The following is a 14,716-nucleotide window of genomic DNA, read 5'->3' as shown; positions in this document are numbered from 1 at the left end:
GCTGTTCTATGCCATTGAATAGTTTGAGCCATTCTGGCTGCATAGTAATAGGAAATTAAGTCTGGTACCCCCACCCCTCCCCCTGACTTACGTCTGGTCACAATGTCCTTGTTAATTCTCGCCCTTTTCCCTTGCCAAATAAAATTAAGGATTTCTTTCTGTGTCGTTTGTAACTCTGTTACCGGTACATTTATCGGTAATGAACGAAACAAATAGAGGATTTTGGGTAATATCGTCATTTTTATAGACATAATTCTACCATATAACGAGAGTTTATGTGTAGCCCACTTGGATAATAGACCTTTAACCTCTTTGAATATAGCTGGTTATTTCGCACTATTTCCTCTTAAGCTCCACTGCGCAACAGACCTGTGGGAGAGTCGGCAGGATCGGAGGTGGCAAGATGCCCTACAAAGGGCATAAAGGGGACAATGGATTTGTGCATCGGAAGCCTGGGTCAACCCGTCATTTTACTTCATTGTACCATGGATTACTCTATACTGATAGAGAATCTAGAGGAATCTCCTTGGTACTTTCTTTTGACAATAATACTTGCTTTGCAAATCAAATGCAGTGTGTCCTCTGGCAGAATTATGCAATTCATGTCTGTCACTTTTCTTGATGTCTCATGCTGGAGGCCCAAGCAGGCAGATCGCTGAGGAATCTCCAAGTTGCTATCTCCAGCAAACCCTTCTGTGGATTCCCAAGTTTTGGTTAATGTGGACATCCCTTTCCAGCAGCCCATGGATGCGACAGCGGTCACCTCAGGCTGCTGCGAAAATAGCTTTACATCCCCAGCTGGGGTAGACCATTTTCCAAATGATATCACGGCCCGTTTACAGGCGAAAAAGAAAATGTAAACATTGTTCTCAAGTACGTAGTGCAAATGTTTTGTTCGAGGCCAAAATGGATATTTATAGACAATCTCATGAGAACGAACTCTCTTCTTCTGACACCTCTGAAGGAGAGTCAGACGGGGACTCTGAGTAGGTTACAATTAGGTTCAAGTGGAGCAACTAAGGTTCTTGTTTAAGAGGGTTCAATCTACCCTGTGGGTTTTGGCAGCAAAGCTGCCTGAGGAGGATCAAGTTCAGAGACTTGAGTCTGTGTTTAGGCCTAAGCTTAGGGCTCCTAAGGAATTTTCTTTTCCCCCTATTATTGCAGAGCTCATCACCAAGGAATGGGAGAAACAGGTTCCTTTTACCCCTTCGGCTTCCTTTAAAAATGTGTTTCCTGTTTTTGCTTCACACGCAGAGGTATGGAATAGTCTTCATAAAGTTGATGACGCCATATCCACTTTGGCTAAATGCACTACCATCCCGCTAGAAGATAGTACATCCTTTAGGCGCCCTCGAGACAGAAAGCTTGAGGGGTACCTAAGAAGGATGTTCCTGCAGTCAGGCTTCCTGTTTCCAACAACGGTCGGAATAGCCGCCAAGTTCTGGTGCGAATCTTTAGCGAACTTGCTTACAGTCAATATTCCTCTTGAGGAGATTAAGTAACATATTAGGTTGGCTAATGCCTTAATCATGGATGCTATTATCCAGATTCCCTGCATCAATGCCAAGAACTCTAGCTTTGCATTTCTGACCAGAAGGGCCTTGTGGCTCAAGTCATGCTCGGCTGATAGTGTTTCAAAATTTCAAAATCAAGGTTACTATCCTTGTCTTTTAAAGGCAAGTCCCTTTTTGAACCAGGTCTGGACTCTATTATAGCTACGGTCACAGGTAGAAAGGGAACTTTCCTACCACAGGGCATGAAGTCCAAGGGTTGTACTTAGAACCAGAGGAGAGCAGAAGCGCTTACAATGGATTCTCCCAGGGCTTACCTAGAATCCCACTCAAGGGTGGACCAAGAGCAAGCAGCCCAAAAAGCCTTCCCAGGACAATATATCCGCATAATGTGATCGCCCTTAATCTGGGACCAGGTCACATGGGGGGGGGTAGGTTGTCTCTGTTTCAGAGGGACTGGGTTCTGTCCGTCCAGGACCCTTGGGTACTGGACATAGTTTGTGAAGCATACAGAATAAGCATTCATTCTCTCAAGAGTGTCGGGAAGCCCGTTAAAGTGGTCGGCACTACTCCACTGTGTGGATGACCTCAAAGCCATGGGTGTGGTGGTTCCAGTCCCCAAGGGTTCTACTCCAATCACTTCATGGTCCCCAAGAAAGAGTGAATGTTACGTCCCATTCTGGACCTAAAGGGTCTCAACAGGTTTATAAGGGTTCCCTCCTTCAAGATGGAAACGATAAGGTCCATCCTTCCCCTGGTTCAAGAGGGTCGGTCAGTTCATGATTACAAAAGTCCTGAAGGATGTGTTCCATCACATTTTGATCCACAGAGAACACTACCGTTTCCTGCGATTCGCCTTCCTTTACAACCACTACCAATTTTTTTTGCTCTACCATATGGACTGGCTACTGCACCTTGAGTGTTTACCAAGGTGCTTGGAGCTCCACTGGCCCCAGTTCCCCTGTAGGGTATTTGTCAGGGTGCCAGGAATCAGACTTAGATGAGAAGTGCAAAAATAATCACACCTTTATTAATAGCAAAAAATAATAAAAAATCCACAAGTCAAATAACAAGCCAGGAATCAAAACCAGAGCTGGTAGTCAGACGAGCCGAGTCAGGAGCCAAAGCGAGTAGTCAGACAAGCCAGGAATCAGGAACAAGGAGAACAGCAGAGTCAGGAACAAGCTAAGGATCAGGAACCAGGAGGGACGTCAGACAGCCAGGTAATACACAGGAGCTCTCACAAACAGGTCTGAGACAACGCAAGGGCAAAGCATACTGAACAGAGGCCCTTTAAATTGTAAGTGATGACATCACAATTCTGAGACTGCATCCTGTCTCACACTGATGATGTACACCAGTCTGGCCATAAAAGGAAGTGCAGGAATTGAGCAGCATCACACAGTATGCACCAGAGTCAGCAAGAGAGGTGAGTAAAATGGCTCCCAGCAGCATATGGCAAACAAAACAGGAAAAAACCCTGACAGTATTGCAGTAGCTCCATACCTGGATGACATTTTGGTTCAGGCGCCATCTTTCCCAGTGGCTCAGGACCACAAGGAGAGGATACTCTCGTGTCTTCAGGCGCACAGTTGGAACGTCAATCTGTAAAAGAGCTCCCTCGTCCCGGCCACGAGGGTAAACTTTCTAGGAACGATCATAGACGGTCAGTGTGCGCATCTACCTCACAGATCAGCGCAGAGAGATGCTTCAGGCAGCATGTCGTCTGCTTCAGCACAATGCATAAAAGTGGTAGGTCTTATGTTTGTGACTTTGGATGCTATAACAATTGTGTATATGGAATATGGGAATGGAGTACATTCCGATCTGTTTCAGGTTATTTGCCTGGATACCTGACGAGAGGGAGTCTCACGTAGTGGCAGTCTACAACTCCATTTCTCCTAGGGACGGGTTTCTGTCTCCCCTATTGGGTGATTATCACCACAGACACAAGTCTGTACGGCTGGGGTGAGGTGTGGGATTCTCTTAGAGCCCAAGGCACTTGGTGTCAGGAGGAAGTGTCTCTTCTGATCAACAATCTTGAGTTGAGAGCTATCTACAATGCGCTTCTACCATGGCCTGAGCTAGCTTATGTCCGTTATATCCGATTCAAATCGGACAATATCATTCCCGTGGCCTACAACCCAACCATCAGGGTGGCACACGGAGCTCACTGGCGATGCAGGAGGTGTCTCGAATTCTGCTGTGGGAGGAGAAACATCAATGTCAAATTTTAGATATCCACATCCCAGGTGTGGAAAATTGAGAAGAGGATTTCCTGAGCAGGCAGAATCTCCAGTCAGGGGAATGATCCCTAAATCTGGAGGTATTTCTGGGGATCACCCGCAGATGGGGTGCTCCCGCGATAGTTTTGATGGCTTCCCGTTTTAATACATTTCTCTCAAGATACTGATTAAAGTTCAGGGTTCCTCAGGCAGAGCTAGTGGACGCTCTAGCGGTCCTGTGGAACTTCAACCTAGTGTACATGTTTCCACCGATTTTTCTCCTGCCCCGTGTGGTCGCTCGGATCAAGCAGGAGGGAATGCTAACTATTCTGACTTGTTATACAGACCTAGTGACCATGCGACCATGCCATCTTCTCCTTGGTGGTTGCCTTTATGTCAGGACCTGCTAACTCAGGGTCTGTTCTTTTACCAAAACCTAGATACTCAGAGGCTGACTGCCTGAAGATTGAACGGCTGATCTTGGCTCAGAGAGGCTGCTCTGACAGGGTGATTGATACTCTTATCCACGCTCGCAAGCCTGTCACCAGAAATATCTAATACAAGTTCTGGAAGACTTATCTGTTGATATTATGTTACTGACTTGGAAAGTGGTTTTCTTGTTGGCATTTTCCTCACACCTTTACGTTACTAAGGAGTTCCGTCAGTCATGTTCCTTATTCATCCTGTATACTGGTAAGTGCAAGGGGCAGATGGCCTCAGTTGTTTCTCTTTTCTTTTGGTTGAGAAGTCTGATTTGCAATGGTGTACAAGGATGTGAGTCAGGAGCCCCCTTCAAGAATCACAGCACATTCTACTTGTGCGGTATCTACTTCTTGGACCTTAAGAAATGAGGCCTTAGTTGAACAGATTTGCAAGGCTGCAACATGGTCTTCGTTGCACATTTTCACAAAGTTCTATAGATTTGAAGTTTTTCCTCAGCAGAGGCTTCCTTTGGGAGAAGGGTTCTACTGGGAGAATGGTTCTATAAGCGGTGGTGCCTAGCGACTAGGACTGCATTCCCTACTTTTCCCTCCTAAACATTTCTGAACTTCACAGCTTGGGCATTGGTTTCCCATAGGTTATGAATGTTTTTGTGGATTCTCACTGCCAATAGAAGGAAAATAAAATGTATGTTTACCTGATAAATTAATTTCCTTCTTGGCAGTGAGAGTCAACTACCACCTTAATGCAAATGTGTAGTGGTGGCAGTCGTTTGCAACTCTGTACCGCTTGTATCTCTTTTCACTTTACCTTATCCGTAGCTTAAACTACTGAGATGGTAGGGGAATTGGGAGGGATATTGATTGCTTTGTTTGGGGTGTCTTTGCCTACTCCTGGTGTCCAGGTCAAGTACTTCCCATAGGTTATGAATGTTTTCGTGGACTCTCACTGCCAAGAAGGAAATAAATTTATCAGGTAAGCATAAATTTAAATTTTTTTAAACAATTTTCTAATTTACTTTTATTATCATTATTTTCATGTACATGTCTGGAGCACTATATGCCAACAGTTTTGAAATAACACTCGATGGCAGCACTATCTCTTGCCATGTAATGCTCCAAACACCTACCTATGTATCTCTTCAACAGAATAGAATGGGTATGAAGCATATTTAATAATAGAAGTAAATTGGAAAGTTTTTTTTAAAATTGTATGCTCGGTCGGAATTACAAAAGAAATGTTTTGGGTTTCATATATCTTTAATGGAGGATAAACATGTAGTGTTCATCGTGGTGTAATTTTTCTCTTATAATAAATCCTATGTTTTATCCCACAGGCTCCAGATGGTGTGAGAAAATGTATTGTAGCTACAAACATAGCTGAGACATCTCTGACTGTAGATGGTATCATGTTTGTAGTGGATTCTGGGTATTGTAAGTTAAAGGTCAGTCTATGCTGAAGCACGTTGGAGGTAAGATTTACTATATATGTAATGTGTTTAACACTTTATTACTTCACCATAGGTGTTTAACCCCCGTATTGGCATGGATGCTCTTCAGATCTACCCCATCAGTCAGGCCAATGCCAACCAGCGCTCTGGGAGAGCAGGCAGAACAGGTCCTGGACAGTGCTTTAGGTGATTAGACTTATTAGCACACATCTTAGTTGTTCTAATTGTTTACACTAAACTGTGCAGTCCTTTTGACCACTTGTTTCTGGCAGGTTATACACACAGAGTGCATATAAGAATGAGATGCTCTGCACCACTGTTCCTGAGATTCAACGTACAAACCTCTCAAATGTTGTTTTGCTTCTGAAGTCTTTGGGTGTTCAGGATCTGCTTCTTTTCCACTTTATGGACCCCCCACCTGAAGACAACATGCTTAACTCAATGTACCAGCTGTGGATTCTGGGGGCCCTAGATAACACAGGTAAGAGTATGTTTATGAAAGAAGCCATATAATTGTTTTATAGCTCAAGCTACTTTGCATCATGTTTTTTCTACCTGATCTGTTGCTTGCAACCATAATATTCTGTTTTGTTTTATTGTTTTTATTTTTAATTTGTGAAGGTTCACTTACCTCCACTGGTCGTCTCATGGTGGAGTTTCCATTGGATCCTGCTCTCTCTAAGATGCTGATTGTATCATGTGACATGGGATGCAGCTCTGAGATTCTTATTGTTGTGTCTATGTTATCAGTCCCAGCTATATTCTACCGACCAAAGGTAAATCGCTAAAAGTCTTATTTCCTTCTTAATATAGGGAGAGTCCACAGCATCATTCATTACTGTTGGGAAATACTTAACCTGGCCACCAGGAGGAGACAAAGAGACCCCAGCCAAAGACTTAAAGGGGCAGTCTAGTCAAAATTAAACTTTCATGATTCAGATAAGGCATGTCATTTTAAACAACTTTCCAATTTACTTCTATTATCTAATTTGCTCAATTCTTTAGATATCCTTTGTTGAAGAAATAGCAATGCACATGTGTGAGCCAATCACACAAGGTCTCTATGTGCAGCAACCAATCAGCAGCTACTGAGCATATCTAGATATGCTTTTCAGCAAGTGATATCAAGAGAATGTAGCAAATTAGATAATAGAAGTAAATTATAAAGTTGTTTAAAATGACATGCTCTTTCTAAATCACGAAAGAAAAAATGTGGGTTTCATGTCCCTTTAAATACCTCTCCCACTTCCCCCAGTTATTCTTTGCCTTTCGTCACAGGAGGATGGCAGAGAAGATTTCGGAGTAGTTCCTTAGGAAGGGTATCTGCCCTTCGATATGGGACTGGAGTTTTAAGTAGTCTTGTCAGCCTCTCAGTGAGAGCATTGACGAAAGTTAGAGTCAGGAGATGCAGGAAGAGTCTTTCTGCAATCCCATCCATACTGCCTGCTAACAGCTCCTAAGCAATTAGTGTTGACGAGTTTCACTGCCTGCTTGTTTTTCTCACTCAAGTCCATGTCAGGAGCGATGCTACAAGACTGTCACACTTGAGAGGCTGTGTTTCTGTTCCACAGCATGGATTCTGGTAAGATCGTTTCAATATTTTCATATGTTTAAAACGCTAGAAGACAGGATCACAGTGTGGCTCCTTTTATCTTAATAGAATCATGGGTTAATATCTCCTGAGGGGGATTATTGAACAGTGGGGATTAATCAAATGTGATGCTTTGATTTCTTTCATGTATGTGGTACATTCCTACCAGGAGGGGGCAAAATTTCCCAAACCTCAAAATGCCTATAAATACACCTCCCACCACACTCATTCCTCAGTTTTACAAACTTTGCCTCCTGTGGAGGTGGTAAAGTAAGTTTGTGCTAGATTTCTTCTATGATAGGCGCTTCTAAGCATTTTGAAGTCCAATTCCTCTCAGAGTACAGTGTTTGTCAGAGGGATGGGAAGAGAGTATCGCCTGTTGTTTTTATGGTTTCACTCATGGGAAATATTTTCAATGGCTGTCTATGTATATTTTTTTTAAGACACTCGGCTATGTGTTTACTTTTATTTGCCATAAGTCAGGTCTATGTATATTTCCCTTTTGCAGTCTAGCAGTTTCAGTACAAGAATCATGTTTTAGGAACTTTATTTAAACTTTTTTCTTACCTGGGGTTTCAGTCTTTTTTTCCCCAATTTGACTTATTTTTCCTTAATTTTCGCGTGCAAATCTAGGCTCGCGTGGACGCAAAATGCTGTCATTTTTGGCGTGAACATTTTTTGGAGAGAAGTTGCGCCTATAATGGTCGAAAATTTTGTCATTTCCTGCGTCTTTGTTGACACTAGTTGTTTTGGCGCGAAATTGGTTTGGCTCCCAAAAAATGTCACTTTCTTTTGAATCGTGCATCATACTTGGCGCCAAAATTTTTTGTTATTTTACCCCACTTACTTTTATCCTTCTTGCTCTCTTTATATTATAGAGAGCTATGCTGTTTGCTTTCTTGCCTATTTTTTTTAGCATAAGCATTTTTTCCCATACCTGAAACTGCTATATGAGGAAATTTGATATTTTGTTTCAATGTTTATTTTTTCCTTTTACATTTTGCAAGATGTCTCAGACTGATCCTGACCAGGGATAGGCAAGGTGTCCGTACACGGACACTGGTGTCCATGACTAGCCCTTGCAGTGTCCGCCATAACCTTAGTATATCTTTTCTTTCTGATTAAATAATAGGAATAAAAAAAAAATATGTAGTGTGAATAAAGTTAGTGGCTTGTCAAGAGACTGCTAGCAATATTGGGTGATAAGTTATGAAATATATAAAGCCTGAATGAAATACTGGGTGTGTATCTGCATCTTTATAATAACACCCAGCTCTATACAAAGACACAGTAGTGACACTGGCACATGCGTATAGCCAGACAAGGGCTGGTTATAGGGTCAGTGGTATCGGCATCAGTATAATAACACCCAGCGCTATATAATGACACAGTGACACTGGCACATGGGTATAGCCAGAGGAGGGCTGGTTATAGAATCAGTGGTATCTGCATCAGTATAATAACACCCAGCACTATACAAATACACAGTAGTGACACTGGCTCAAGGGTATAGCCAGAGGAGGGCTGATTATAGGATCAGTGGTATCTGCATCAGTATAATAACACCAAGCACTATAAAATAATGTTTTTAATTTTAAATGTGCCTTGGTGTCCTTCACTAAGGTCTGTACTTTGGAAAATGTCCGCCACAGCCTTTGTCTGTGCCTATCCCTGATCCTGACTCTGTTACTGTAGAAACTAAGATGCCCTTAACACATTTCTTCAACAAGCTAAGTGTGTTTTTTATTGTCAAGCTGATTTTATTCTCTTCAGCTCAATTATGTGGCATTTATCTTATTTCATGCTGATAATGTTTCTATATATACAAATACATTTAATGTTTTCTTCATAAATGTAAAGATTCCACAGCTGCGTTCATTACTTTTGGGAATTCAGAACCTGGCCACCAGGAGGAGGCAAAGACACCCAGCCAAAGGCTTAAATACTCCCACTTCCCTCATCCCCCAGTCATTCTTTGCCTTTCGTCCCAGGAGCTTGGCAGAGAAGTGTCAGAAGTTTGTGATAGTCTTTTATGGAGGGTAGTACTCTTCGGCATGGGCCTGGAGTTTAAAGTAGTCCTGCCAGCCTCTCAGTGAGAGTATGGGTGAAATTCCGGAGATGCAGGGAGAGTCTTTCTGCAAAACCATCCCGACTCATTTTAACAGCTCCACAAGCAATCAGCGTTGACGAGTTTCGCTGCCTGCTTTTTTCTCTCAAGTCCATGGCAGAAGCGACGCAACTATCTGTCACACTTGAAGGGCCGTGTTCCTGTTCCATGGCGTAGATTCCGGTAAGATCGTTTCATTTTACTTTCATCATGGATGTATTGTAATTTCAACTGTTTATCCGAGAGGGGTTACATCCCATTGGGGATAACTTTAACATAGGGTCTCAGTGAGGCTCCTTTTGTATCTAGAAATCAAGGGTTAATATCTCCTGAGGGGGATTATTGAACAGGGGGGTTTATAATCATGTTTATGTGATTCTGTCTGCTGCAGTGTAATGTTGCTTTGGCTCATGGCTATTTTGGAACATAACGGCCTATGTCTAGTGATGCAACCTTTTTGATCGGGCTCGCTTTTGCATGGACTGCATGGTTTACCTTGTGACTCCATTTCCGCTTTCATGACCGCGTGGCGACGGAGAAATCCTGGTCCACTGGTGTCTAGTTCTCTGGAGGTGGCAGTGTTCTAGTTATGGAGGATTCTTGGAGACTGATGTCTCTGATTCAGACTCTACTTCTTGCGAAGAATATGACTTGGCCCGGGTGATACATGCCCATCAGTTATGTTCTGAATGCCATTTTCGGGTGCCCTGTTCCTCGGGATCAGGGAATTGGGTGCCCACTGAGCCATCCGGCTCTGTGGATTCTATTTCTCACAAGACTAGTTCCCTACCACCAACTATTACTATGCATGCAGGTAACCCAAACGCTACTTATCCTTTCTAGGGAGTGTGGCCTGTTCCCAACGGAGGTTACGACACATTTCCACTTGGCCATATCTTTGGCGCTGGCGCATATGCACCTTCCCGGGAGTGTGCTTACGATATTGTCTGTGTTTGTTAACCGTGGCTCGTCAGGCGTGGGATCGCCTGGTCCAGTTGAACTTTCCGGGGGAGCGACTGCCCCTGACGCCTTCGGGGCCGTTGTTTCCTTTTGTCCCGGCGGAGGTATGTTAGACTGTCGCGCCTTCGTGTTCTACTAAGGCACGTTTTTGGCGTTGCTGGAGGATCCCGCTCTTAATGGGTCTGGGGATTCTCAGTCTTACTCTTCAACTGGCTTGCATACAAAGACATAAGTTATCTTCTTACAGTCTTTGTTATTTGTGTATCCTTTTCCAGTTCTGAGCTTGGAAGTCTCAGACCCCTGTTGGGCTGGTCTTGCGGGTCTGTCCGTTCTTCCTGGGCGATAACCTACGGGTTGCCTTCTTTTATTTTCATCCGGTGAAGATGATTTTTATTTGTTCTAAAGCTCATGTTGTGGGTGATGTTTCCTTCGGGAACTTTCTGGAATTGATACTCGCGTTTTTGTGGTTGCACTGTTTACAAAAGTCTGTCTGACTGTTCTTTATCCTTTTATCATTGGGGGAGACTCTGTGGCCTTGACAGTGCTGGGGCCCTTGGTTTCAGGCTGGTCCTGACTGGGTACAAATCCTTCTTTCTTTGAGGCCTAGTTCAGACACGTGGCACCTTTTTATGTCTGGTTGGTCTGGTGAGGGCGCCCAGTGATCACAATATGATTTGTGTTTAATTGTTTTATTTTTCAAGCTTCAGCTAGCATCCTGGGAGGACTTAAGGGTCCGTGGTTGCTTAAGGGCATAGGGGATTGGTTCAGTCCTCATTCACCTTTCAATCTAGTGGGCCGGGACTCTACTGAGATCTGTGGCGACATGCTCAGTTGTTTCCGATTTTTTCAGGAACTAGAGTGTTCCTTTTCGTTGTGGGTTGGAGGCTTGGAGAATTTAGGTCCTTCCTTTGGGTCGAGACTTTCTGTACTTCGTCCGTTTTTTCTGGTGGCTTTGGCCGCTTAATTAGGAAGTGAAAGCTGTGAGGCTCTGTCATTCTTCGGGAGTTAGTCGTCTCCATATCAGGGGCGATAGGAGGTGTTGTCTCTTTTTCCACATTTTTTGCTTAGAGGATGTTTTTCTGCCTGGGTTCGGGATGATTTGCATTCTTCTCCCTTGGGTGTGGTCCTCTGGAATGTTAATCTGAAAGGATTATGGAAACTAGCCTTTCTTCTACTCTCTTTTGGTTGACTCTGTTCTCGTTCTCATTTCCTTTAGTGTTGCCCTTGGGGCCTTTGGGCTCTAGAGAAATTGCGTGACTTTGTCGCGGACTAGTACCTTGCTGGGGGGGTGTTGACCTCCAGCTAAGTGTGTTCTCTTCCCTTTGGGCTGGGAATTACGAGTGAGTCCTGTACCCGTTCTCTGGGTTTTCCGGTTCTCATCCCCCGTGAGGTCTGATTGCTTCAGACGGTGTATATTGTGTTCCCTGAGGGTGTCGTTCGTTCTAGGGCGATTCTGGGTGCAGGGTTCTTGTCTTAGATCCTTCTTGGATGCCTGGAGACTTATGATCCTGTGAACTGGTTTGTGACAACCCAGTTTTTTTTCAGGGACCCTATGTTGCGACATAGGGGCTAGCTCTTTGGGCTTGCTAGCAGGAAGGCCAGAGTTCACATCCACCTTTAGGTACTGGTTATAAACTTTAAGGCCTGACTTGTCCTTCGGACATAGTGTGCTCCTCTATGGAGAGTTTTTTCTCTGTTGGGTCAACAGTGGTGTCTAAATGAATTTTCATTCGGTCTGTGTTTTGATCATACTATGGCTTCATATCTTGTGGACATGTACGCTGTTCTTATCTCTGCCCTTCCCTTTTGAGGGGATAGTTTGACTTCCTTATGAGCTGAGGTTTCCTCTCTTTGGAGGGTCTTTGTCCTGCCCTGTGTGTAGGAGGTTGGATCAGGTGGCTTATTTCTGTAAGGGGATTAGCCGCGTTTTACAAGTACAATCATGTTTTCTCCAAGCATTTTCTTCTTGTGGAAGAATACGGTAGTTTGTTCCCTTTTTTTAGTAAGGGCTGTGTTTGGAGACCGACTGCTGGGCGACGGGGTCTCTTGGAGGCTGTTGACTCAGTCGAGTCTAGTTCCTGCGGTCTCTAGGAAGGCTGTGGACTATCTTAAGGGTCAGTGTCCTTGGGCCTTTTCCTTTTTTTCAAAGTTGTTCTCGGCTTTCAATGAAGCAGGATTTTGTTGGGTAGGGGTTTTCAGGTCTGGTGCCCTCAGAATGGGCCGCCTCTTGTTCCCTACCGTTTTTGCTTTCAGTGTCCTCTATAGCTTGGGTATTGTTTTCCCCAAAGTAATGAATGCAGCTGTGGACTCTTTCCATTTATGAAGAAAAACTTAAATTATGCTTACCTGATGATAATTTTCTTTTCTTCAGATGGAAAGAGTCCACAGCTCCACGCCCATATTTTTTTCTGTGGGGCGTCTGTATTTTTGTTCTTCTGGCACCTTGTCACCCTGACCCTGATATTTCTTCTACTGTTCCTTGTTCCTCGGCAGAATGACTGGGGGATGAGGGAAGTGGGAGGAGTATTTAAGCCTTTGGCTGGGGTGTCTTTGCCTCCTCCTGATGGCCAGGTTCTGAATTCCCAAAAGTAATGAATGCAGCTGTGGACTCTCTCCATCTGAAGAAAAGAAAATTATCAGGTAAGCATAATTTGTTTTTTTAATTTTTCAGTTTAATGTACCTGATTAATTCTGCAGATTTCACATGTTATTACTGCAATCATAAGAAGGCTATGACTGTTTTTATGTCTTCAAATAAACTTATAAGGTCTTTCCAAAATTGTTATTCTACTGAGGAGGGTTTCTTTGGCTCAAATGATCCTGCATCAGACACTGTATTTGACAAATCTCACATGAATCAACTAGTGTTGTTTCTTCAAAGACATGGTTGGAGGATCAATTTACCTAAGAGTTTCGGCATTTCTCAGGCAAGGGTCAACTTTTTAGGTTTTCAGATAAATTCAGTGTCCATGACTTTAACAGTTAAGAGACGAATTAAATTAGTTTTAGCCTGTCTAAACCTTCAGTCTCTATTATTTCCTTCAGTGGCTATGCGCAGGGAAGTTTTTAGGATTCATGACTGCAGCGTTGGACCCGATCCCCTTTGCTCGTTTTCTTATGAGACCTTTGCATGCTGAACCTATGGTACAGGGATTATTCTCAGGTATCACAGTTGATATACTTAAATCCCAACACTTAACTCTCTCTGACTTGGTGGTTAGACCATCATCGTATTATTCAGGGGGCCTTCTTTGTTCATCCTTCCTGGACTGTATTCTTACAGATGCCATTCTTACAGGTTGGGGAGCTCTTTGGGGTTCGCTGACAGCACAAAAGGTTTGGAAACCTAAAGAGGCGAGGTTATGAATCATTATTTTAGAACTCTGTGCTATTTTCAGAACTCTTCAGGCTTGGCCTCAATTTAAGAGAGAATGTTTAATTAATTTTCAGACAGACAATATCACAACTGTTGCATATGTCAATCATCAGGAAGGGACTCACAGTCCTTTAGCAATGAAAAGTATCTTGAATACTTTTTTGGGCGGAATTCAACTCCTGTCTAATTTCTGCGATTCATATCCCAGGTGTAGACAATTGGGAGGCGGATTATCTCAGCCGCCAGACTGTAAGACTTTACATCCAGGGGAGTGGTCTCTCCATCCAGATGTGTTTTTTCAGATTGTACAGATGTGGGGCCTTCCAGAAATAGTTCTGATGGCCTCTCATCTAAACAAGAAATTTCCCAGATACCTTTCCAGGTTCAGGGATCCTCAGGCAGAGATGGTGGATAGGTTAGTTTCTTGTTTTTTTTCAATCTGCTTACATTTTTCCGCCTCTGGTTCTTCTTTCGAGGGTGATTTCCGAGATCATAATGGGACAGTCTCATGTGTTTCTGGTAGCACCAGCATGGCCTCACAGGTTTTGGTATGTGGATCTTGTCCGGATGTCCAGTTGCCAGCCTTGGCCACTTCCTCTAAGGCCAGACTTTGTCTCAAAGGCTGTTTTTCCATCAGGATCTTAAATTGTTAAATTTGAAGGTATGGAATTTGAACGCTTAGTGCTTAGTCATAGAGGTGTCTCTGACTCAGTGGTTAACACTATGTTACAGGCTCGTAAATCTGTTTTAAGAAAGATTTATTATCGGGTTTGGAAAAGCTATATTTCATGGTGTAATTTCTTCAGGATAGTTTGGATAAGGTTTTGTCTGCAAGTATTTTGAAGGGACAAATCTCTGCTCTTTTTGTTTTATTTCATAGAAAGATTGGTATACTTCCTGATATTCACTGTTTTGTTCAGGCTTGGGTTTGTATCAAACCTGTTATTACATTAATTTCTCCTCCTTGGAGTCTTAATTTGATTTTAAGGATTTTGCAGTCTCCTCCTTTTGAGCCTATGCATTCTTTGGATATTAAACTTCTTTCTTGGAAAGTG

At 43.3% G+C, this 14,716-nt stretch overlaps 1 protein-coding gene across 2 annotated transcripts in view; it reads left to right on the top strand.

The window, feature by feature from the left end:
- DHX38 (DEAH-box helicase 38) overlaps positions 1–14,716 on the top strand; it is a 757,289-nt gene that overhangs the window by 430,262 nt on the left and 312,311 nt on the right. For both annotated transcript variants that reach the window (XR_008400173.1, XM_053699448.1), the window contains exons 17-20: positions 5,514–5,621; positions 5,701–5,813; positions 5,900–6,108; positions 6,249–6,403. Coding sequence is in view for 1 of the 2 variants with exons in the window: in XM_053699448.1 (XP_053555423.1) it covers positions 5,514–5,621; positions 5,701–5,813; positions 5,900–6,108; positions 6,249–6,403 (585 nt within the window). In the remaining variant the exon portion in view is untranslated. The remainder of the gene's footprint in view (positions 1–5,513; positions 5,622–5,700; positions 5,814–5,899; positions 6,109–6,248; positions 6,404–14,716) is intronic.

Source organism: Bombina bombina, chromosome 1, assembly GCF_027579735.1.
Source record: "Bombina bombina isolate aBomBom1 chromosome 1, aBomBom1.pri, whole genome shotgun sequence".
In the NCBI taxonomy this organism is placed as follows: domain Eukaryota; kingdom Metazoa; phylum Chordata; class Amphibia; order Anura; family Bombinatoridae; genus Bombina; species Bombina bombina.
The sequence above is the reverse complement of the archived record's forward strand: the minus strand, read 5'-3'. Positions and strand labels throughout refer to the sequence as shown.